This window comes from Phalacrocorax carbo, chromosome 1 (assembly GCF_963921805.1).
Source record: "Phalacrocorax carbo chromosome 1, bPhaCar2.1, whole genome shotgun sequence".
In the NCBI taxonomy this organism is placed as follows: domain Eukaryota; kingdom Metazoa; phylum Chordata; class Aves; order Suliformes; family Phalacrocoracidae; genus Phalacrocorax; species Phalacrocorax carbo.
In genome coordinates, this window is record NC_087513.1 from 53,020,699 (window position 1) to 53,043,645 (window position 22,947).

At 42.1% G+C, this 22,947-nt stretch overlaps 2 protein-coding genes across 3 annotated transcripts in view; one reads left to right on the forward strand and one right to left on the reverse strand.

Annotated features, from left to right (window-relative positions):
• The window catches only part of BLTP3B (bridge-like lipid transfer protein family member 3B), a 59,277-nt gene extending 53,936 nt beyond the window's left edge, over positions 1–5,341 (reverse strand). For both annotated transcript variants that reach the window (XM_064451645.1, XM_064451656.1), the window contains exon 1: positions 4,961–5,341. In XM_064451645.1, coding sequence (XP_064307715.1) covers positions 4,961–5,004 — 44 coding nt within the window. In that variant the 5' untranslated portion in view covers positions 5,005–5,341. The remainder of the gene's footprint in view (positions 1–4,960) is intronic.
• Positions 5,342–11,218: 5,877 nt separating this feature from the next.
• ACTR6 (actin related protein 6) lies at positions 11,219–20,745 on the forward strand. The gene is made up of 11 exons (XM_064451695.1): positions 11,219–11,458; positions 12,034–12,151; positions 13,910–13,978; positions 15,349–15,472; positions 16,214–16,349; positions 16,440–16,496; positions 17,187–17,285; positions 17,472–17,550; positions 18,266–18,437; positions 19,387–19,525; positions 20,329–20,745. The coding sequence occupies exons 1-11, from the start codon at positions 11,391–11,393 to the stop codon at positions 20,456–20,458; spliced, it is 1,191 nt and encodes a 396-aa protein (XP_064307765.1). The 5' UTR covers positions 11,219–11,390; the 3' UTR covers positions 20,459–20,745.
• Positions 20,746–22,947: the final 2,202 nt, after the last annotated feature.

Below are 22,947 nucleotides of genomic sequence, written 5' to 3' on the forward strand. Positions count from 1 at the left end.
CAGATAGACAATATGCCAACACTTTCCATAAGCATTCAGATTTGACGTTGATTCTTTCAGAACAATGTAGATTGTTGTGTCTACATTGTGTTTTGCAATCTTCCCACATACTACACAAGCCAATAAATTCAGTCACGTAGAGTACACACTGTAATATCTTCAGTGCAAGCAAAGAGAGAAGCTGTATTCTAGGAAAAAGACATACTTTGTGTTCTTTGGCTGGTTGAAAGAATTGGATAACTTTCACAAAACTAATGTGACATAGAAGTGCAATACACGAACTTGAAAATAAGCAAAAATTCTACTTCTTTTGCTACTAGCAGAAGTTTCAAAGTTCATCCAAACAATTTCAGTTGTTTAGTTGCAGGAAGGAACAAGCCCATTCTGGCCAAATAATAGTGTTACATTGGTAGATTCTAAAAGGAGTCACCTCAGATCTCTTAAGATGGCAACAATCCCTCACCAAACAGGCATGTCTTACTGGTACAGAATCAGGGTGATATGCAGATCAAATATTTAGGTAGGACGTGAAGTTGTACCAGATGCTGCAGGATATCACTGTTCATAGCAGGATCAGCTGATTCCTGATATCCTTAAAATTAGTACACTATTCTTTGTAAAACAAGTCTCCATATGTGTTTTAGAATTATTTCCCAACTATGAGGTTAAAAAATTGTCACAAAGTTTACTGCACTTCTGTTGAAATCTTAGTATTTTCACATCTACTGCTTCAGGTGAGCAAAAGCAAAGAAGGTCTAAGTTCATGCAGAACATTAACTAATGACACAAAGTGAAAACAATTTGGGTTTCTGCCATACCAAACACTTTTTAACCTCTTACTGTTTTGTGAAAATAGCAAATAAGGTTCAAACAAGGAATGTAAATTTTTAAGTTGAAGTATGTGTTATCATTGGTAAACTTAAGAGTTAATATCTAATTGACATGAAGAATGTCATATTCAGTAGGACTACTTAATGTAGAGGCAAAGTTGGTAGCTTTTCTTCATGCTTTAGACATATTTTGATAAACAAAACTGTTTTCCACAGAAATCTGCAAAGATATTGCAGATACTTACACAGAAGACTCAGTTACACTGCTCATTAACTGGAAGAGAATTTCAGTCGATACTAAAAGCCAAAACACACCTGAAAAAACCCTTTTACAAGTCTATGTCAGTAATACCCAATCTCCATCAATATCTTGGATCCAAACAAGTCAAGATTCAAACCCCTGTGGTGGAGTTGATCCCCTTAAAACCACAGATAGTATAACAGGAGCACCACTGTGACTTTGCGTAGTGCAATCTGGAGTCCCACTGGAAACCTTTATCACCATTGTTTTATACATTTCTCTACAAAGTCTAACTGAGGTATCTGAAGGGTATGTGCTATTATCATAGCAAGGCAGTGCACAGAAAATCTTGCAATAAAAGGTGCTGTTCAACAAGAAATGTGTCACCCATGAAAACGTGTAACAGCACATTTGAAGATTCAACACAAGTTTCAGTTCACTGGGGAAGACCGTGACAGTAAGAGTAACTGATCCCAACGCTACACAGAAGGCTCCTAGGCACAGTGCCTCATTCCCACCTTTGTAAAGGATAATGCCATTATCCAGATACTTGTTTCATTTTAGGGCACATATATTATGAAATACTCTACCATCTTCATTCACCAAAAACACACCTAATACAACATGGAGCCAACAAAAATTCAACTTCCAAATGACAAACCCACCTCCTCAGCTTAGAAGAGAGCATTTATTTCATATCCTACGCCAAGCATCACATCATCTGAAGAACAACAACAGCAAAAAAGAATATTGTTCCCCCCTTTCCCTCCTCATTTTCTTCCACAGCCTTGGAGAAGTGCAACGCTCCTCTGTTGAAGACAGAGGACATAGCTTATATTTTTAAAGTTTTTAAAATACTGTGAGAAAGGTAAAAACTCATCACCAGATCCTGACATAAGATACAGGTCTGTTACAAGCTGAGTAAATAAGCTGTACTACTTTCACTGTTCTTAAGCTGTAACACAGCAATAAGAACCTTTTACAGAGGCAGAAGGTCGTTTAGATACCAAAACTGTTCCAAAATGCAGTTTGGGTCTTCCTCTTCTTGTTCTCAGACCTTAAAGATGGATTCCTATATAAAAATTTTCCGTAACTAACAACATAGAATGATACAGCTCCTTCACAACATCAGCATCCCTATCAGTTCAGCTAGAAGCACTGTAAACTGCTAAATGGAAACTACACTGCTGAATGACACAATGGTTTTAAATTTGCATATACAGTATCTATATAGTAAGAAAGCTGAAAATTGCTAACACACAAGTAACAGATATTGCAGCAATCTTCATGGCAAATATTGCTAAATCAATGATGATTTGGGGGAGCTGGACAAGATGACCTCCAGAGATCCCTTCCAACCACAACTATTCCGCGATTCAGTGATTTGTGGCAAAAAAGGAAAGTACTTTTCTGTAACTGGAGGTACAAGTTCATATCTTCTATTTTTTCTTTGAAGTACATACTAGATTTGGCATTGTTCAAACATAAAGAGAAACACAATCATCAAAAATGAAATTAAATTGAGATAACAGGTTAATTCTTTCCACTCTTCATTATATATGGTATTCCTTCCAGTACGTTTTAAACCTGCCACTAATACCTGTTTTGTTGAAGATGGTAAACAGGCACCAGTTCTGAGGAACTATGAAAACTGGAGAACAGGAACCAACATAGTAATAGAGTACAAAGTGAAAGTGTCCTTTGGCACTCTCTGTATTACAGGAAACTGTATGTATTTGGCTCCACACTGAAATACAACAGTGTGTGAAGCCTACCTTAATCATGTTCTTATAAAACATGTTAAAGAAAATTCTGAAATAAAGGACAACATTCTAATTTTTGTTGAAAAAAACAAAGTTCCCAAAATTTAAAAAGCCATCAGATTTACAAGTGCTTGTCACACTTGAATCTTGTTTTCTTGTGTAACCAACTTCCGCAGCCACTGAAGCATCAGTTCTGCAGGGAGAAAAGATATCTGATCATCTGATTAAGAACACCCATAATACCGGGCTCAATAACAACACTGTCTATAGTTTAGGTAACAAACACACTCTTTTAATGTCAATATACTGTGGATCATGAACCCCACCTTCAACTTGCAAACCTCAGATTATTAGATATATTCCATAAACTTTATAAAAATAAGGAAACTTGTCACAATCATTTGACATAGTCTTGTTGAGTAAGCATTATCATGTCACACAACAAAGCAAACACAAATTTACCAACATTAAGAAGTACTTAACTCTGTTCAGCTGTTTATTTGGAAAACTACACAAAAACCAGCTCATGTTACTCATGCCCAGCTCCCAGAAACATTTTAGACTTTAACAGCTAGCACAGAGACTAGAGTTCACTTTTCTTTCCCTATAGCTTGCTAAATGGCACTGTAGAAAGTGAGCTGTATCAGTCAATTAAGTCCAGTGATACCATGCACATTTCTGATTAGAAAACTGACTCAAGGCTGATGACATCTTCGTATTGCATTTCTATTCGCACAGTGCTCAGTTATTTTTGTGTGAAGACAAGATTTCTGTACCAGCATTCTCAGCTACAAAACTCATGAGTAGGGTAGAGGAGAAAAATTAATTCTACTACTGCTTCATATGTCATCTTTAGGGATAGATACCAAAGGATTTGGAATGAGAATTGTGTTTTCCCTGTGCAACACCAGCAGATTAGTCAAATGACAATCTGTCATTTATTAGCACTGATGAAAATAAACACCTTTCAGAAACACCACACAAAAATACAATAAAACATTTTGAAAAAAATAAGCAAAGAAGGGACCAATATTTCAGGTTATATTTTTTAATTTATAAAATTATGCTCTGAAGAATAACAATGCTGTGGTATCATGACAGATCAAGTACCTAATACGTTTTTGTCTCTCTTTGGAAAATGGGATAAATGTAACATGGCTTTTGAAAACTGCATCAATCAGATTGTGTACTTTCTGCAGTTTTTCCATCTTTCCAGCACACAACATTGACAGTTAAAAAAAAAAAATCTAACGGTAGGGATTTTTTTTGTTTGGGTTTTTTTGTTTGTTTGTTTAAGCCACGAGGCACGTTAGGTACGATTTCGGTCACCCAGAAAACATCGAACTTATCCCTTTGCGTGCACCGGAACTCATCTCTTTTGTTACCCGGCCTCACCTGGCTGTGCAGGAGCTCAGCTGTCACCACCAGACCTGCAAGAGCAGAGGCTGAGCTCCCGCAGCCCCGGCCAGCAAAGCCAGCTGGGATGGCCTCTGTGACCCCCCCCCACGCACACACACACCCCCGCCGCCTTTGAATTACGACGGGATTTGGGTTTTCCCTGCTTTCTTTTCCACGCTCCCCCTTTTCCTCGCACACCTTGTCGCCGCCAAGGGCTGCTCTGCGGCCACCCCCGCCGAAGGGCTGCACCGTCGCCTCTACGGGGGTAGCGGGCCCGCTGCCAGGGCAGCCCCCGCCCGGCTCGGCCCGGCCCGGCTCGGCCCGGCGCCCTGCGGCCGGGCTGCGGGGGCGGGCACCGTCTGCCCGGCGGGGAGGCGACCGGAGCCCGGCGGGGACTCACTCGGTGACTCCCTTCTGCGCCAGGCAGACCGAGCCCCCTCCTCGCTTCGGGCGGGCTCCTGCGCCGCCGGGCGAATGGGCCGGGGGCCATTTCTGCGGCTGTCTCCGCCGGGCAGCCCCGCGCCAGCCTCCTCCGCCTCAAACACCCGTCCCGAGGAGGCGGCTCCAGCTCCACCCTCCGCCGGCTCAATGAAGCCCGGTCCCCCACCCCGCGCCAGATCCCGGGGGCCGCTCTCCGCCCGGGGCCGCGGGGCCGGGAGCTGCCGCCACCGCCTCCGCCGCCTCCCCGCGCACCCCTCAGCCTACCCGGGGCACGGCGCCCCACTGACCTGGAGAGATGCTTCAGGATCTGCTTCTTGATAATCCCCGCCATGGTGTCTGCCGGCCCGCGCCCCTCACGACGACCGACCGGGACCGGGGACGCCCCTCATCCCTCCGCCTCCCCCTGCCCCTGCCCGAGGCGGGGAGACCGCCGGGAGCGGAGCCGCTGCCTCCGCCCGCGCTCACTCGCAGCCCGGCGCCATCTTGGCTGCAGCATCGCCTAGTGACGGGGGGCGGGGTGGCAGCGGGGCGGTACCGGGGAGGGCCAGGCTCGGAGCCACCGCCCCGGGCGGAGAGCGGCAGCCGGAGGCGGGGTGGGGCCGCTGCCGACCCTCTGTTGCTGGCAGACCCTCTACCCGCCGTAGCCGGAGTTCGCCTAGTCAGCACTGCCGCCTGCCCTCAGCCCCTACCCGCCTTTTCTCCGCTCTCCTCCTTTCCTCCCTCCTCAGCCTTCCCATCTCCAAAACTCTGAAGGCATCTCTCTGCGCCCCCGCCCGTGGCTCCATCCCTCCTCCCGCCCGTGCAGCGTGTGCCCGGGGGGCCGGCCTCCACCGCCTCCTCACCCCGTGCGCCAAGCCCGCCCTCCCCCGGCACCCGAGTGACCGGTACCGCCTGTTTGTGTTGAAAAGGCTGTTACAAAGTGCCACTAAAAGGTGTAAGGGGTAACAGCAAGGGAAAAAAACAACCGGTTCTAGTATGTAGCAAGATAAATGCTTGATTTATCAAATGCTTGATTATCAAATGCTTGATAAATGCTGTTACCTACGTGCATTAATACTTGGCATTAACACCTGCACATCATGCTCTTCCCAAGTGTTCTGCAGAGCTCATTCACAGAAGTGATATTTAAAGCTACTTTTTTTTTTTTCAAATAAACTCCATTACTCCAGCCCTTTCATAATGCATTCACCTTGATGAGCCAAGTGAGATGTTTATCCTTTTTATACCTCTGGTTTATAAGCAATGTTCATTTACAGCTACAAAAAGCAATCCTCAAATTTGTTTCCATCTGGGATCCCCTTAATCACTCCAAAATGATAGGCTGAGCAAGCAAACAACCCCAGAAGCAACAAATTCGACCCTGCCATCTGTTCTTCCAGGTGGAAGAGTTGTTCAGGCAGCAAGCCCTGCCCAAACAGCTGCACGCCTTCTCCTAGGCCTGATCTTGGCTCCGCTGAAAGCCAGGGTGGCTACTGCTCCTGCCACATCACACAGAAAGAACGAGAAACGAGACCAGATAAAAAGAAGAAAAGCTTACTGACAGAAACTTACAATGATATGGCAATAAATTCATACATATATACACATATAATAGTTCTCTTAACATAAACTTCTCAGCAATTACTCAAACCCAGAGACTTGTAAAATCAGGGTGTTCCCCAATTGCTTACATATCACTGTGTATCTGTGGCAAGTATGAAGCCTATAAGTTATTTTAAGTTTGAGAGAATAGCTTCTCATGCTGTAGCAAAATTTCCAAGTCAGTTAAAAAACAATTATCTTGTATTAGTTTTGTGCATCCAGTAACCCTTTTCTCTGGGGGTCCCTCATTCAGAAAAGGTACCTTAAAGAATTTCAGTGGTGTGTAACCAAGTACCCTAAATAGTAGTATTAACTGGGAAAAGAAAAAAATTAACACTTGTAAAACTAACAAGCTTTTCAGATGTGACCTCTATATGAAGGAGGGCTTGCTGCCTCTATTATAATCTAGAGCTGCAGAGGAAAGACATCAGATACTATTTTCTTCGCTTCTCGTATACATAACAGATTAATAATTTACATGCAATGAACCCCAAGGGCCTTTAAGTCAGAAATATGACGCAGTAACAGAAAAAATAGGTCAGGAGATGAATGTTTTCAATTGATTTTTCCAGGCATTTAAAAATCAGTCAGTTGTGTAATACTGACCTCATTATATTCTTTAAAGAGATTTATAAAGTGGGAATGAGCTGTGTATGAAGCTAACACTTTTACTCCTGTTTTAGGTTCAGTTCTCTCAACTAGAAAGATTTCCACCAGTATCCTGGAGAAACAATGTTCATCATACTGATGGAGCAGCTTCTCATCAAGAAAGAAAATACAAGGGGCACAGAAAGCAGGACACATGCTGTGTGTTCCTTGTCAAGTGTACTGCAAATGTAGCTCCGGCAGGGAAGGGAATGTCCGGAGGCCCTTCACTACATCAGAACTAGAAACCAGAAATATTCCTGTCCGGCAGGGTTGATCTGAATCGTGATCTCATGTTCTCCCCCATCTCCTGGAGCACACTGAATGGAGGAATGGAGGAAAATGCACATATCAACCCCCCCAGCCCCAGGGAATTAGAAAGGCACGTGATAAGGAGCCCAGCTTATCCCTTGGTTTGAGCAGAGTATCTGACACTTCTTTTTAGAGCCTGACGCAAACTAATATCAGGATATCCCCATGCCATATTTATTAAAACTTCGGACTGATTCTCCAAACCACAGTTGCATGTTTGCCTGCAGATGAATTTCTGCTAGCATGTTCATGATAATTAGACCACCGCTATGTGAAAATGGTGCTTGATACAAAGTCCCACAAAGACTGACTCCTGCTCTGAACAGAGGAAGGCAACCATTTATGAAGAACCTTGTGAGAGGGTCATCAGCTGTCACCTGAATATGATAACCACGAAGAGGAAGGATTGGCTTAGCCTTCCTGACTACTTTGCACTTATAAACATTGCTATGTAGGATTTCTTCATCGAGCAACCAAGGTTCTTTGCTCATAATTTACCAAAGTGACCAGGTGAGCAGAAACTGTGTCACAGGAGAAGAAAAGGGATGGCTATAGTACAGATCATCACATGTATTCCCAGGTCTCCCGCTGATCTGGGTTCTGCTGATCTGGACCCTGACCCACCAACTTTCCATGTTAACTTTGGACCTGCCCGGTCACCATGGACTTGCCTGGTGATCCCTGGGCTGTGTCTGTCCCTTGTTCACTACACCAGACCTGATCCTGACCTGAGGATTGACTTACGTGCTTCACCTTGGGCCTGCTTCATCATCACACACTTGCCCAATGACTCTGAGGGCTCTGGGCTGCCCTCCAACTCCTGCCTGCCTTGCTCTCTGGCTGGGACAGGCCCGGGCTGGCAAGATCCTGCACTGCTGGCCTCAGGATCGCCCTCAGCTCCTGGTTTCCCTCCCTTATGGAGTAGCTGGCACTCATGTCACCAAGAAAGAACCCTGCTTGTGAGTGTATCCAGGGTACTAAAATGATACCAAAGAATTTTGGCTTATATTTACCAGAGGTAATTTCTAGGGCCTCTTTGTGAACTCTTTCAATTCAATATAAGAGTTTCCCATCAGGCAGTCCCCTCATCCACCAGCCTGCACTTCACCATCACCTGAATAAAAGTGCATGGAGTTCAATTCATGCATGCTAATTCCAGGATAACGCCCCTGCTGTGTCAGGGTCAAAGAATGCAGTAGCTTCTTCCTCAAGGATAGCTTTCTTCAGCTGCACTGAACAACCTGCAGATCTTGTGGTTGGCACCGTTCAATCATTCTGAGGCTGCACATTCCTGCAGAGCAGAGCAAATAAGCAGCTGTGTGCTTTGTATAAAACGCGCAGGTGGAGTTTGACTTTTCATGTGGTCATGTGGATTCCTTAACTGTAAAAACTGGAATGGAGTTGAGAGGGAAAAAAAAAAAACAGCTAGAGACCAAGCAACTTCAGAAATGTGACAGTCACAGAATTAACAAAAAATATTCATTGTTTTTCCCATTAAATAAAGCAGTAGGAAATGTGGAAAAAGAACAAATAAAAATGTGACCTAAGAAGTTCTGATTTAGTTTCAGTGAGTGCTTTGTTTCGTACTTGCAGAATGAGAAATTCAGCATAGCTTCATATGGATAATGTAAAAGATATAGGTCTGTCTGCAAACACGGACGTGCAAGGCAAGAGCATTACTCAAAGTTAAAGAGCATCACAAAATACCAATACTAAGCTATTGCAAGGGCCAGTGTACAAGGTTTGCTGCCATGCGGACATTTGAAAGTCCTAGGTGTCCTTGCTATGTTATTGCCTTTGCCTGTGTTAGGTACTCAAGCAATGACAACAGAAAGTATGATCAGAAGTGTCATTGCAATATATAGGTGAATATGTACACAAAGTCAGTAAATATGTACCCGAGTTGCCCTCAGTTAGCAATAACAGTACATAGACCATCCTTAGGTCTAAGAGATTGTAAATATTTATGTGTATGAACCTCTACACATCAATCTAAGTGAACTGTTAAAAGCCTGGCACACACACACAAAAAAGGCAAAACTAACTCTGAATTTAATACAAGTCATCAAATGATAACAGACGAGGACTCACAGAGCTGGAGCTAGCATCTAGAAGAGAAAAAGTAATTAAATTCTGGCTTTGACCTTTATTTTCACAAGGCAAAAGTTAGCAATAGCTATAAGGATATTTTGTTTCTATACTATTCTAAGAACTTTATATTATAAATAAAAGGATAAAGTAAAAACTATGTGATTTTAAGAGTAATATTTTATGTTTCTCTGCAACACTGTGAATACCTAAAACAGCTGTCAAAATTCTGTTTTGTGTATTTGAGATTTAATTACAAAACCAAAATTTACTATTACTATACTTGTCGGTGGGCAAAAATGGAGAACAACCAACACTTTACAGTGTTCTTGAAAAGAATCCAGAAATTCCTGAACTGCAAAAACAGGCTTTTGATAATTCCTATGACCTCTCCTCAAGAACCAAAGAACCTGCTAGAGTGGGGATTAAGGAAGTTGTTCTTAAGATACTGACAAGCACATAAAGAGGATTTGTCTAAAATCAGATTGCCGTGCATTCTGCTGAACATCCTGGCTCACGGAAAAGCATTTGATATTTGTTAGGGTACAGTCGTCATACGGAGTGGCAGTTATTTTTCAGTTCTGCTATTTCCAGGTAAGCCAATTACATACAGAGACAAAACTGTAATTCACTTTCTCTTTTATTGGATAACAACAAACATACTAGCAGTGGTAAGTAAAACATATAAATAAAACAAAATTAAACATAAAGACAAGTGCAAGATCCTCCAATAACCTGAGACAATGTACCCAAAGAGCCCAGGGTAGGCTCAGATCTGTCTGGTGGGAGAGCAGCCTTACTGAAAGGGTCTGGGGGGGTCCCACAAGATGAACAGGAGCCAGCAGCACACTGCTGCAGCAAGGCACGCAAATCAGATCCTGTGCTGCACCCAGAGGGACAGATCCGTGATCATCTGACCCTGCTCAGGGCTTGTCAGGCCACACCTGGAGTACTTTGTCCAGTTCTGGTCCCCACAATTCCAAAAAGATGTGGACGGACTGGGGAGGGTCCAAATGAAGGCCATGAAGATGATCAAGGGGCTGGAGAACCTGCCCTATGAGGGAAGACTGAAGGAGTTAGGTCATTTGTCCCTGGAGAAGGCTCACGGGGGAACCTCATCACAGTACTGCAGTGCTTAAAGGGTGGCTACAGAGGATGGAGGCTTTCTCTTCACAAGAAGAAAACAAAGGGCAATAGGTAAAAGTGGCACTGGGAGAGGTTTCATCTTAATATAAGGAATTATTTTTTTTTAAATATTGAAAACAACCAATCACTGCAACAACCTCCCTAGGGACGTGGTGGAGCCCTCGTTGCTGGAGGTGTTCAAGGTGTGGTTGGACGGGGCGCTGGATGGTCTCATCTCAGCTCCCTTTCCCAAGGATGGCTGTGCCAGATGGTCTTTTGAAGTCCCTTCCAGCCCGGGCTGTTTATAGTTCTGCGACTCTATAAAGGCGTGCAGTATTCCACAGAGACTTAAGTAGCACAACAGCTGCTCAATGACTACAAATACCAACAGCGCTAGCTTTTATACTATTTAGAACAAAAAGCACGTTAATTACAGCAAGACTACACAGACAGTAAAATAATCACGGTGGCATTTAAGAAGTCTGCTCCTTTTTCATTTCGTAGCATTCTCACACAGGAAAGGCCCGCGTCGCTTCTCTAGCTCCCGCTCCCCGCCGCGGCGTGGGGCTCCTACACGGCTGAACCTCCCGGGACACCCGCGACGTGACCCGCCGACTATCCCAGAGCGAAGCACCCCCTCCCTCCCTCCCTCGGCGGGGGGGAGACTGTAACAGTAGTCACACAGAAGGAACGGCTCTCCCATTATCCCATTATCAGCCCCGGCTCCGCACCGCCTCCCCCGCCCGCGAGAACTTCCGGTCCACGCCCGACCAATGGCCTCCGCAGCTCCGCCAGCGTCAGCGACGGCACGTAAGCGGCGCGCGCCCGGCGGCGGTTCCTGCCGGCACTCCTGCGTCCCGTCAGGCAACGCGCGGGCGCTGCTCCTCTGCTCTATGGTAACCATAGAGATCCACGGCGGTGGCGGATCAATACTGGGACGGCGGCGGCCGTGGCGCCGTGGGGAACATGGCGACGCTGGTGCTGGATAACGGCGCCTACAACGCCAAGATCGGCTACAGCCACGCGAACGTCAGGTGAGGGTCCGGGAGAGGGCGCGGCGGGTGGGGCGTCCCCTCACGGCTCCGCCGGCCCCCTCCGGGCTCACCGGCCCTCCCGCCGCTCCCTGCCGGCGCCTGGGCGCAGGGTCACCCGCCCCTCCGCTCCCTCGGCCCCTCACCGGCGGGCGGGCCGCCGCCGCGCCTGCGCTTGCGGCGGAGAGGCACGGCCTGGCCCCGCCCCTGCGGCGGGTGCCGGGCCCCGCCCCTGCGGCGCGCGCCGGCCTGTATGTGTGTCAGTCTGTGTCTGTGTGTCGGTCGCTGGGGGCGGGGGAGCTCCCGGTGCCCGTTTCCTTGTGTGGGCGGCGCGGGGTGGCGGCGGCTCAGCGCAGTGCCCGGGGAGGGGGGTTGGTTTGTGTTGCCGACAGGTGCCTCTTCGGCACCGGAGCTGTCAGGAATTGGAGATTTCCCTAATAAAGGGCTCCAGTAAAGAGATTAAAGCCAAAACGCAGCACCAAAACCATTATTGAAAGTATGCTATTGACAGAAGTAGCGTAAAGGGAATGAATGTGTCTCGAACCCTGATGAAAAGGAAACTTCCCAATCTTTTCCAGCGTTATTCCCAACTGTCAGTTCAGATCAAAGACTGCACGCTTGAAAACCTTTACAGCAAATCAACTGGATGAAATTAAAGATCCCTCTGGTCTTTTTTATATTCTTCCTTTTCAGAAAGTAAGTAAGATATCCTGAGTTTAACATTATAGCCAAATGTAAATTGTTTTAAGGAATAGTTCTCATACAATATGCCCCAGTTGTAGGGTTATATGTAGTATCGTACAAGAATCAAATTCATCAGTGTGAAGTTTAGCAATTTCATAGAATCATTTAGGTTGGAAAAGACCCTTCAGATCATTGTGTCCAACCGTAAACCTAGCACTGCCAAGTCCACTGTCCCTAAACCACATCCCTAAGCACCACATCCAAATGTCTCTTAAATACCTCTGGGGGCGCTGACTCAAACGCTTCCCTGGGTGGCCTGTTCTAGGGCTTGATAACTCTTCTGGTCAAGAAACTTTTCCTGTTACCCAATCTAAACCTCCCCTGGCGCAACTTGAGGCCATTTCCACTCATCCCATCACTTGTTACTGGGGAGAACAAACCAACCCCCACCTCGCTACGACCTCCTTTCAGGTCGTTCTAGAGAGCGATAAGGTCTCCCCTCAACCTCCTCATCTCCAGACTAGACAATCCCAGCTCCCTCAGTCACTGCCTCCTCATAAGACTTGTGCTCTAGACCCTTCACCAGCTTCGTTGCCCTTCTCTGGACACACTCCTGCAACTCAATGCCCTTGCAGTGAGGGGCCCAAAACTGAACACATTATTTGAGGTGCGGCCTCACCAGTGCCAAGCACAGGGGCATGATTGCATCCCTACTCCTGCTGGCCACACTATTTCCAATACAAGCCCGGATGCTCTTGGCCTTCTTGGCCGCCTGGGCGCGCTGCCCGCTCATATTCAGCTGCCTGTCGACCAACACCCGCAGGTCCTTTTTTGCCAGGCAGCTTTCCAGCCACTCTTCCACAAGCCTGTAGCATTGCATGGGGTTGTTGTGACACAGGTGCAGGGCCCAGCACTGAGCCTTGTTGAACCCCATAGAGTTGGCCTCAGCCCATTGATCCAGCCTGTCCAGATCCCTCTGAAGAGCCTTTCTACCCTCAAGCAGATCAACGTACCCTCCCAACTTGGTGTCGTCTGCAAACTTACTAAGGGTGCACTCGATCCTCTTGTCCAGATCATTGATAAAGATGTTAAACAGAACTGGCCCCACCACTAAGCCCTGGGGAACACCACTTGTGACCATCACCACATGGTTTTAACTCGACTCACCACAATGCTCTGTGCTTAGCCATCCAGGCAGCTTTTTATCCAGCAAAGAGTACACCTGTTCAAACCATGAACAGCCAGTTTCTCCAGGAGAATACTGTGGGAAACGGTGTCAAAGGCTTTACTAAAGTCTAGGTAGACAACATCCACAGCCTTTCCCTCATTTGCTAAGCGGGTCACCTCCTCATAGGAGGAGGTCAGGTTAGTCAATCAGGACCTGCCTTTCATACACCCATGCTGACTGGGCCTGATCGCCTGGTTATCCTGTACATGGTGCGTGATGGCACTTAGGGTGGTCTGCTCCATAAACGTCCCTGGCACCAAGGTCAGGCTAACAGGCTTCTGTCAAAGAGAATAATGTATATAAGAAACACAGTTTAAATTGTTTTTGTAGTGTATTAATTAACATATTGATGGGTAATACTGGTAACATTCTTTATCCTATGTAACATTTACTCCTTGCATAGAAATGTGAATTTAGACATTTTTACTCTCAAATTTCTTTGTATTACCAGTCTATCAATCACTTGATTTCTAGTAATTATTTTTTAAGTATTATTTTATTTTCTAAATAGTGTAATCTTTTTTTTTTTAAAATTCCTACAGGGTTACTTGGTTAACTGGGATGTCCAGAGACAGGTTTGGGATTATCTTTTTGGAAAAGAAATGTATCAAGTAAGAGCCATTTTTTAATTACAGATTTTGTGTAGGTTAAATACTGACTAATGGAATTAGCAGAAGTACATCAAATATTAAATAGAACTGGTGAGCTTATTGTTCTCTTTGAAAGTGCCTTCAGTTAGAAATCAGAGGGATTTATTCTTTTGCAAACTGAAGAAAATTTTTTCATTGAGCTTTGTTGTAGGGATTTAAAAAACATTTTTTAGTCTTGTGTGTATTCATACTGAGTTCAGTTCACATATGTTAAGAAATTTGCATCAGTATAATTAAGAGTTACAGTTAGTAGAAAATAATAATTATAGGCAGATACAATATGGTTTTGAGATGAAGAAGCTGTTGATGTGACAGACAGTGATGAGCTAGGTCAGTAGGCCAAAAGACATACGCATTAAGTAACCATCTTTGGCTAACGATTTTCTACCTATGAGTAAGTTGAATGTATAAAATATAAATATCTGATACTTAATTTTTCTTATTTATCACACAAAATGGATTTAGCACAAGAAGTGTAGTAAGGCTTTCCTTTTAATTTTTCTTTAACAAAATGTTATATACTCCAAAAGTTTTTGGTTTTTGTAACACCTAGGAGGCAGAATGGTGCTAAGAATGAAAGTAACGCCTCAAAATATCTTAGTCTCCATACGTAAAAATATACAGTGCTGGCTTTTGATATTTAGCTGTCATTTTATTTTTGGAACTAGATTCAATTCGTCATGGTTTTGAGGAGACTTTGTTTTTAATTCTTTTTCATGAGTGAAGACTACACTGAAGAGAGATACAGCTGGTAATACGTTTAGGGCCATATCCAGTTATCATCGAAGTAACCCTCTGAAGTCCTTTCTAAAGGAGTTTGCTATCAGTAAATGTGGAAAGTCCAGGACCCTTTGCTGGCTGCATTAGAGGCCACTGGGAGTTCCATTATTGATTCTGCTTTGTGCAGGACTTCGTCTCTGATTATTAGATGAGTAATTTTGTGGGGCAAGTGCCGAGCTGTTGAAGAGACTTGTCTTTTCTGTAGTTGATAGGATTAGTGTAAAGTATCTTACATTAGTATTGTAGCATTCCTTTATGGGTATCTCTTTAAAATGTTGTATTACGATTTGTAACGATGGTAACAGGAGCATAATATGTGTGAAGGGGTTCCCTTCTATTATGTTTTTACTCATTAATTTGATGAAGTTGTATCACTGCTCATGAAGTCTTTAAAAAAAAATAAAACTTTCTAAGCCTAGCTTCTACAAACAGGTACAGCAAGTGGTAATCATGTCTTCAAATGTACATGGTATTTAACTGCTGCAAGATGTAGTAATGGAGTATTAATTTCTAAGTTTTGTGTAATGACAATCTTAATGTATTTTTCAAAGGTGGATTTTGTAGATACCAATATTATTATTACCGAACCTTATTTTAACTTCAGTTCAATACAAGAATCCATGAATGAAATTCTCTTTGAAGAATATCAATTTCAAGCGGTTCTTAGAGTAAATGGTGAGTCCGTCTCCTTCTACTTTGCATTTATATATTTTGAAGGTAATCTTGTACATAAATAAATAAATCAATAAATCAGCATGCGTGCACGCATTTACACACACATCTATGTATAAAGATAGCAAAGAAACTTCCTTTTTTTTTAGAAAGTCCAGCTGTACTCTTATACTACTTTCTTAAGAGCATCATGGTGTATAATTAAAGGAAATTTGAGGAGAGTCAGGATGACAGAGATAACAGATGGATTTTGAAACAGGATAGCATTTGAGAAAGTCTACCAAAAATTTGCATAAAGTCTTCAAAGCTTTCCATTTTTGGGGTGGGGGTGTTTTTTTGTTTGCCTTTGTTTTTTATGAGCAAATAAAATGCAGCTTTACAGTCATGAAGTGTATTGTATCTTACAGGGAATGTGTAGATAACATCACAAGCCTTCTGAAGGATAGCTGGACATAGGATACTCAGATAGGTTTGATAAATTGTGGTGTGATCAGTCTACTTGGACTTCAGGAGGGGAAATTGAACATGGACTAGAATTACTGAAAAAGAATAAATGGGGGCATCTATGATACTTAATTTTATCCACTGTCAAAATTAGTTCATGTGTTGGCTGTAGTATTATGTGTTGATGTCTTGGAAGTCTGTCAGAGGCATTTAAAATAAGAAGCAAGTACACTTTTGTATCAATGTAAATTCTAAAAGTGTATATTAATAAAAAATGGAATGAAATGTTCTGTATTTCAGCTGGAGCTCTTAGTGCGCACAGGTATTTCCGGGATAATCCATCAGAGCTATGTTGTATCATTGTGGATAGTGGATACTCTTTTACACACATTGTACCTTATTGTAGAAGTAAAAAGAAGAAAGAGGCAATCATCAGGTAAACTGCAGTATATATTTTCTAGAAGAATTGCTTGCTGTGCCTGAAGTTAATAATGACATGATTCCTTGTGTTACTCCTTTTCTGTAGGATTAATGTTGGAGGAAAACTCTTAACCAACCATCTGAAGGAGATAATCTCTTACAGGTAAAGCTGATCATCATCTTGAGACCTGGTATGGAATGAGCTAGAAGTTTGTGGGGATATTCTTACTGGTTCTGTGAATTTTAGATTAAATGCTGTTTAAAGGAGAAGGGAATTTTTGTCTTTTATAATCTGCTAGCTGCCATCTTTAGTTTAAGATCCAGATGAATTAAGATTAGCTGAAGCTCTTTGAAGAATTAGACTGTTAGTTTTTAAAGTGCCAGCGCTTTTGAAGTTCCTGACGTTACCTGTGTGTTCACAATTACACGAGTCTTTACACATTTTCTGAGTTGCCTCAGTAGATCATCAGTCAGCTTGCTAACTAATTCTATCAATACCACAAACAAAATTCAATAGGATCAACTTTTCATCAGGATCCTTTAGCTTGGAACTTTATCTTGGTAAAGGTTTTTGCCGGTAAAGGGAATTGCAGGATTATGGCTATAGTTGTTACGAAGACATTGGGCAAATGGAGGTAGATGTTTGTATTTATTGAACTGTGAAATAGGAAAATACCAAACTCCAGTAGGCCAGGGATGCTTTTATAAATTGAATACAAGTTTTAGATATTGGAACAGCAACGTCCTGTGATTTGAAAACTATGGTTGTTCATCTCCAGTGGAAAACTGGACAGGTAACACTAAAATGTAATTCTTATCCAACTTCTGTGGTTTTGTTTTTTGTTTGTCACAGGCAGCTACATGTTATGGATGAAACGCATGTAATTAATCAAGTGAAAGAAGATGTGTGTTATGTTTCTCAAGACTTTTACAAGGACATGGACATTGCCAAGTAAGTATACAATGGTAGTAAATGTAAAAGTTGGTACTTTTGAATAATGTATTTGTAGAAACAAATAAAACTATTCTCTAATTGGAAGATTTTCCAGTTGGGTCAAAGGAAGTCTTGTCAGTATAAAATAGTTGGGATTTAGAGCTTGTTATTTATTCTGTTGCATTTTACATTCTTCTCTTTCAGATTGAAAGGAGAGGAAAATACTGTGATGGTAGATTATGTTTTGCCAGACTTCAGCACAATCAAAAAAGGATTTTGTAAGGTAATGCTAGTGTCATTTTTGAAGGGTTTTTTTGACCGCTCCCCTGCACAAGTCTAGTAGAAAGGTTAAAAAGACTTTATTTTTTCTAATGCTGTATTGCAGCTTCTTTCAGTGCTATGCTTTAATTGGTAAAGTTTTCCTTAGGAACTTGAGATAAAAATGAAATACTATTTTTCCAGCATAGCATTTTTTTGTTCTATGATTTAATACTTGTAACTTTCTATGTTTGTGCTCTGCCATACAACCTATCCATATCATTATTGTTGGCGTTTTTTTAAAGTTAAGCTGCAAAATGGTTTCTCTGCTTTGATACTTTTTTGTAAGTCTCTCTGAATTTCATTTAAATACCCTAATAGGTACAAGGTTCAAGGTCATGTTATAGAAGAGCCTGAAAAGTCTTCATACCAATGAAGACAATTTAACAATTTCATGTAATTTACCGAGCTGGCCATAGTTTTGAAAGCAGTCCTACCATTGTAAGGCCACCTTCGTGCATACCTATTTTATTTCCCTTTAGCAAAACTGCAGTTGATAAAAGCAAAGTCACTTCAGATTTAATACCAGAGTATGTGTTATTTTTGAAAGATTTTTTGATAATATGACTTAACATAGAATATACTGCCTGCCTCTGCAGTACTTGAAAAAGATTAGCTGAATACTTTAGGATGTAATTTATTTTCTTAAGCAGTGACTACTATTCATGTCTTTAATTTAGCCAAGGGAAGAGATGGTGGTAAGTGGAAAATACAAGACCGGCGAACAAATACTTCGTCTAACAAATGAAAGATTTGCAGTTCCAGAAATACTCTTTCATCCTTCTGATATTGGTATTCAAGAGATGGGAATTCCTGAAGCCATTGTTTATTCTATTCAGAATTTACCTGAAGGTATAACCTAAAAATATTTTGAAAAGTGTGTGTGGAGGGGTTTGTGTTGGTTTGGGGGTTTTTGTTGTTGGTTTTGTTGGTTTTTTTTCTTGGTTTTTTTTGTTGTTTTTTAAACATCCAGGGTGTCTTTAAGAAGCTAATACTCTCGGTATGCCAGTTACTGAGTTGTTGTGAACTGTCCTGTCTTCTGGTGTGTGTCATACACTCCAGAGCTGATTGTCTACAAGATTCTCTGTCAGGCAAATATAGTTTTTAGATGATTCATTGATCGATTTCTACTCTTGTTTCAGTTAATCTCTGTAGACTTCATGCTTCTTAACACCCTTTTCTCATGTGACCTCTCTGTCTTTGATGCCGACCATGGAATATACTTGAAACGAATTTTAGCTGTGTTTTACTATCTCTTCACTGGAGGAAGATTAAAATCAAACCGATGAGAAAAATGAAACTGACCAAACTCAGTATTTTAAGCATGAAAGCATAAAACCATTCTGACTGCTGTGTTTGTCAGAAGTAATACTAAAGCTTTGGTTTTATAGATAATGTACATGTAATTAACGTTATTACTACAAAGAAGACTTTCAGAGGTTTTATGATACCACATAAGTGTGGTGGCATTGAGGCTATTACTTTGTACTCTTAAAAAAATGGTAACATTGAAAATCCCTTTTGAAAGGGGAATTGTGTTGGCAGACATGAAATTTAATAGACAGTAAAAGGAAACAGTAGGTATCAAAGCCAAATTCTAGAAATCACAAAGAACAGATGGTGATTGATCACTTTCTAACATTTCTCAATAAAACTATTTAACTGATATGATAATTAGATGATCATAAAATTCTTCTATGCATATTTCCTACTTCCGTTCCAGTAAATAACAAAATAGGGTGAAAAACCCTTTAAATATTTATTCAGTCTCTAACTGTAGATTTACTTATTTATTTTACAGAAATGCAGCCTCATTTCTTCAAGAACATAGTTCTGACTGGGGGAAACACACTTTTTCCAGGCTTCAGAGATCGGGTTTATTCTGAAGTTCGATGTCTCACTCCAACTGATTATGACGTTTCTGTTGTTCTTCCTGAAAAGTAAGTTCTAAGCGGTACAGAACAAGCTTTGTCCTTCCACCAGAACAAACTGTAAAGTGGGATTTCGTTTTCTGATTAAAAAGAGAATCTTGAATAAAGGAGTTAGTATTAAGCAAACCAAAATCGTACAAGAAGAATGCTTTAAGTCAGTGTCTTTTCAGACAAACCAAATAAATTAGTGATCACCTGCCTGCCCTCTACTTTGGCTAGTGAAGTTAAGCATGTACGTAAGTGTTTTCAGGATCGGCCTTTTTATTGTAAACAGATAAATAAGACTATTGTCATTAAGTGGATACAAGTGTACGCAAGATTAGAGTTTAGTCTTTTACTTCGAAGAATTTTCAGCATCTGAATGCTGCCATGTCATTATTAATGTAGCCGCTTCAGGGATTTGGAAAGGGTAACATCTTTGCAGGGAGAGAGCATACACTCCAGATAAAACAAGTATATCTTGAAAGTACAAGATTCTCTTCAATTTTTTAAAAGTATTATCAGAAAGTATTCTAAAACATTATTAAAGGATCATTATCTGTGCAAAGTACATACAGAGACATCTCCATTTCCTGCCCTCCTCACATCTGCCTCCGAAGAGGCACTTGCTTTTTATAAAAAGCGAAGTCAGGTAGCCCTGTGAAAATTTCAGACTTTGTCTCATAACTTGCCTGCAGCTGGATGGCTTGATTTAGCAATCAAAAATGTATTTTTAAATAGGTGTGGCTAAATAAAAGTTTTGGAAATTACCACTGCATACTTCTACTTAAATGAACTTACGTTGAGTAACAATAACTTTGTTCATTTTTCAGCCCTATTACTTACTCTTGGGAAGGCGGGAAGCTCATTTCTGAAAATGATGATTTTGAAGACATGGTAGTAACTAGAGAAGATTATGAAGAACATGGCCACAATATCTGTGAAGAGAAATTTGATATATAGGTAGCATAGCTGGATACATTGCTATTCCATTGTTTTACTCAGAATGGAACTCTTTGAACTACAACCTGTTCTCTGTCAGTTAGGATTGTGTTTTAGCTTTCCTGTATTCAAGTGGGTTGGGAAAAAATAATTTTCAGAGTTTAAAAATAAAGTTTCACAAGCCTAATACTATGAAATAATATATTCATTGTCATTTCATTGTGTTTAATCTTTTACTGATAGCTTCATTTTATTCTTATTGCGTAAAACCTTGATGCACAAGGCAATAAAAATACTGAATGCTTCTACTGGTGTGACGCTAATACATGGTGAAATCAAGATTTTACTTTTATTTTTCAAAAGGAATATTCTAACTCGTGCATGCAATTGAATCGACATGAATACATCTCAAAAGGTCTCTTTGAGATTTGCTATCCTGAAAAGGAATACATGAGGTTTATTTTTGGCTATTTTAGTGAATAGCCATGAGAAGAATATACCTGAAATGTGACCCCTGCTATTGAAAGTATACTTAGACTTTGAGAAGAGAGTTATTTGAACAATTGCTTTTTTCAAAGGGGTTTGGGGTTAGTAGCTTGTGGGTTTTTTTTGTTTTAAACAATGGCTGAGCAAAAAAGCTTCCTGCCACATCCCTCACCTTTTTGAAAAGGTGACATCAGAAGCTGTCCGAGGTGAACAAAGCTTGCAGCTGTGGCCTGGGTAATCCCATCTGTGTCCTGTCCCTGCATTCTAGATAACACCAAATGCCCCAGCCCGGACTTGTTACTTCTATTTACACTGCAAAGGTGGCATCAGAAGCTCAGTTACCGTGCGTCAGTCTGCAGCACTGCACGCAGGAGGGGAAAGAGCACCAGTGCAGGCAAATAGCCAGCCAGAAGTCTCAGAGGGCTGCGCTCGCAGGGGCTGCCCTGCCTGGCCTGCTCGGTTGCCAGGACAGAGGCAGGCACTCACGCAGGGCGGGGAGTGGGCACACGGGTGCGGAGGCTGATCTTGACCTGACACAGCTTGTGGCCGCACGGGAGTTCTTTTTTAGTGGGGGTGGTGATATTTGGTGGTCTCAGCTTTGCAGAGGAGTTCTCAGCTCAGTGTTCTCAGCTAAGTCTCATATTCCCTCTCTTGTCTGCCCCTGTGTAAAACCAGTAAGTGTACTTGGGCAGCACACTTACCTAGCTTGGGACAAGCAGCACTGACTTAGGCAGTTGATGGCAGGGATTGAGCAGAGGCTTTGCTGGATTTGCTGCCCCTCCAGTGGTCATTGACAAGGTCCCAAGGGATGGTCTGAAGCACAACTAGATACTGTTACCTTCTGAGAGATCTGTGACCCAAGGGTAATTGATGTAGATGAATGGCCAGAGCTGTGAACGGGGGAAACAAAGGTTTGTACCAGCAGCCCCTGGCTCACTGGTAGCATTTAAGACACCGAGATACCCTCATGTCTGGCTTCATTTTCTTCTTCAGGTAAACACATAGAGTTAGACCCACGCTCTGATTGACGTTCCAGATTCTCATGAGCCGCTCCTCTTGCTCCCCAGAGGTCTCAGCATAAGTGTCATATGGAAGAGATGCCAACACTCCAGAGAACTGGAGATCTCGATGATGAGCTGCCCCAATTAGTTTTCTGAGATGATCTTTCCTCTTGAATATGGTCTTTTTCACTTGGGACTGCCAGCTCATGGTGTATGTACACTGTTGTCTTGATAGCCACACATAGAGGCCCTTGTGTCTGACCCCTAGATTTTTTAAATAACTGATTTGCAGAATTATCAGCATGCTTTAGCTGGGACTTAAAATAAGGAAATATGCACGTTGTGCTCATAAAAGCAACAACGAACCTTTTCTCTGGTAGGAGCAAACATGAATGCTGTTATGAATAGAAGTAAGCCTCCTTACTTTGAAGGTGGCATTGCTTGTTGCACTGGAAGGTACCTCTAGACTCAACTTCATTCTGGAAACCTTACACTTCAAATACAAATTCATACTGGCAATTAATCTAATAGCTCTATGCTAGAAATCATAAATGGAAACGAGCAAGAGGTCCAGGTTTCGTCACCAGATGATTGTGTGTCAAATATTGTTAAAAATAAGTGACAGAACTTTTCTAAAGTCCAATAAAGTTTCCTAATTTTGGAATATAACTGAAAGCATAACAACGAAAAACAGTAATCTGTCATTCATCAAACTTGTTCTGTTCAGCAGGCCCTTATACTTAAATGCAAAATATCATGTTTCTTTCAACAGAAGATTAAGAAAATTAGTAGATCCTCCTGTCAGGGTAGGTGAATAAAATAGGGCTCTCAAGAGCTCTTCCTTTCTTTTGCAGGACTAGGTCAATCTTGACTTCTTGTCCCAGGAACTGAAGGAAAGCACCTGGCAACTATAAACGCCGACTGTCCACTTGAAACATTTCTGTAAAGTTCGATACTTGGTTCTACACTCACTGAGCTGCCTTTCTTATGAGAGCACTACGAAATGATAGACTGAATCATCGC

Excerpts from the sequence above, each read along its gene's own strand:
- ACTR6 (XM_064451695.1), top strand. The coding sequence starts at position 11,391 with ATGGCGACGCTGGTGCTGGATAACGGCGCCTACAACGCCAAGATCGGC. Across the intron at positions 12,152-13,909 it reads ATATTCTTCCTTTTCAGAAA|GGTTACTTGGTTAACTGGGA; the intron begins GTAAGTAAGATA and ends AAATTCCTACAG. Across the intron at positions 18,438-19,386 it reads TATTCAGAATTTACCTGAAG|AAATGCAGCCTCATTTCTTC; the intron begins GTATAACCTAAA and ends TTTATTTTACAG.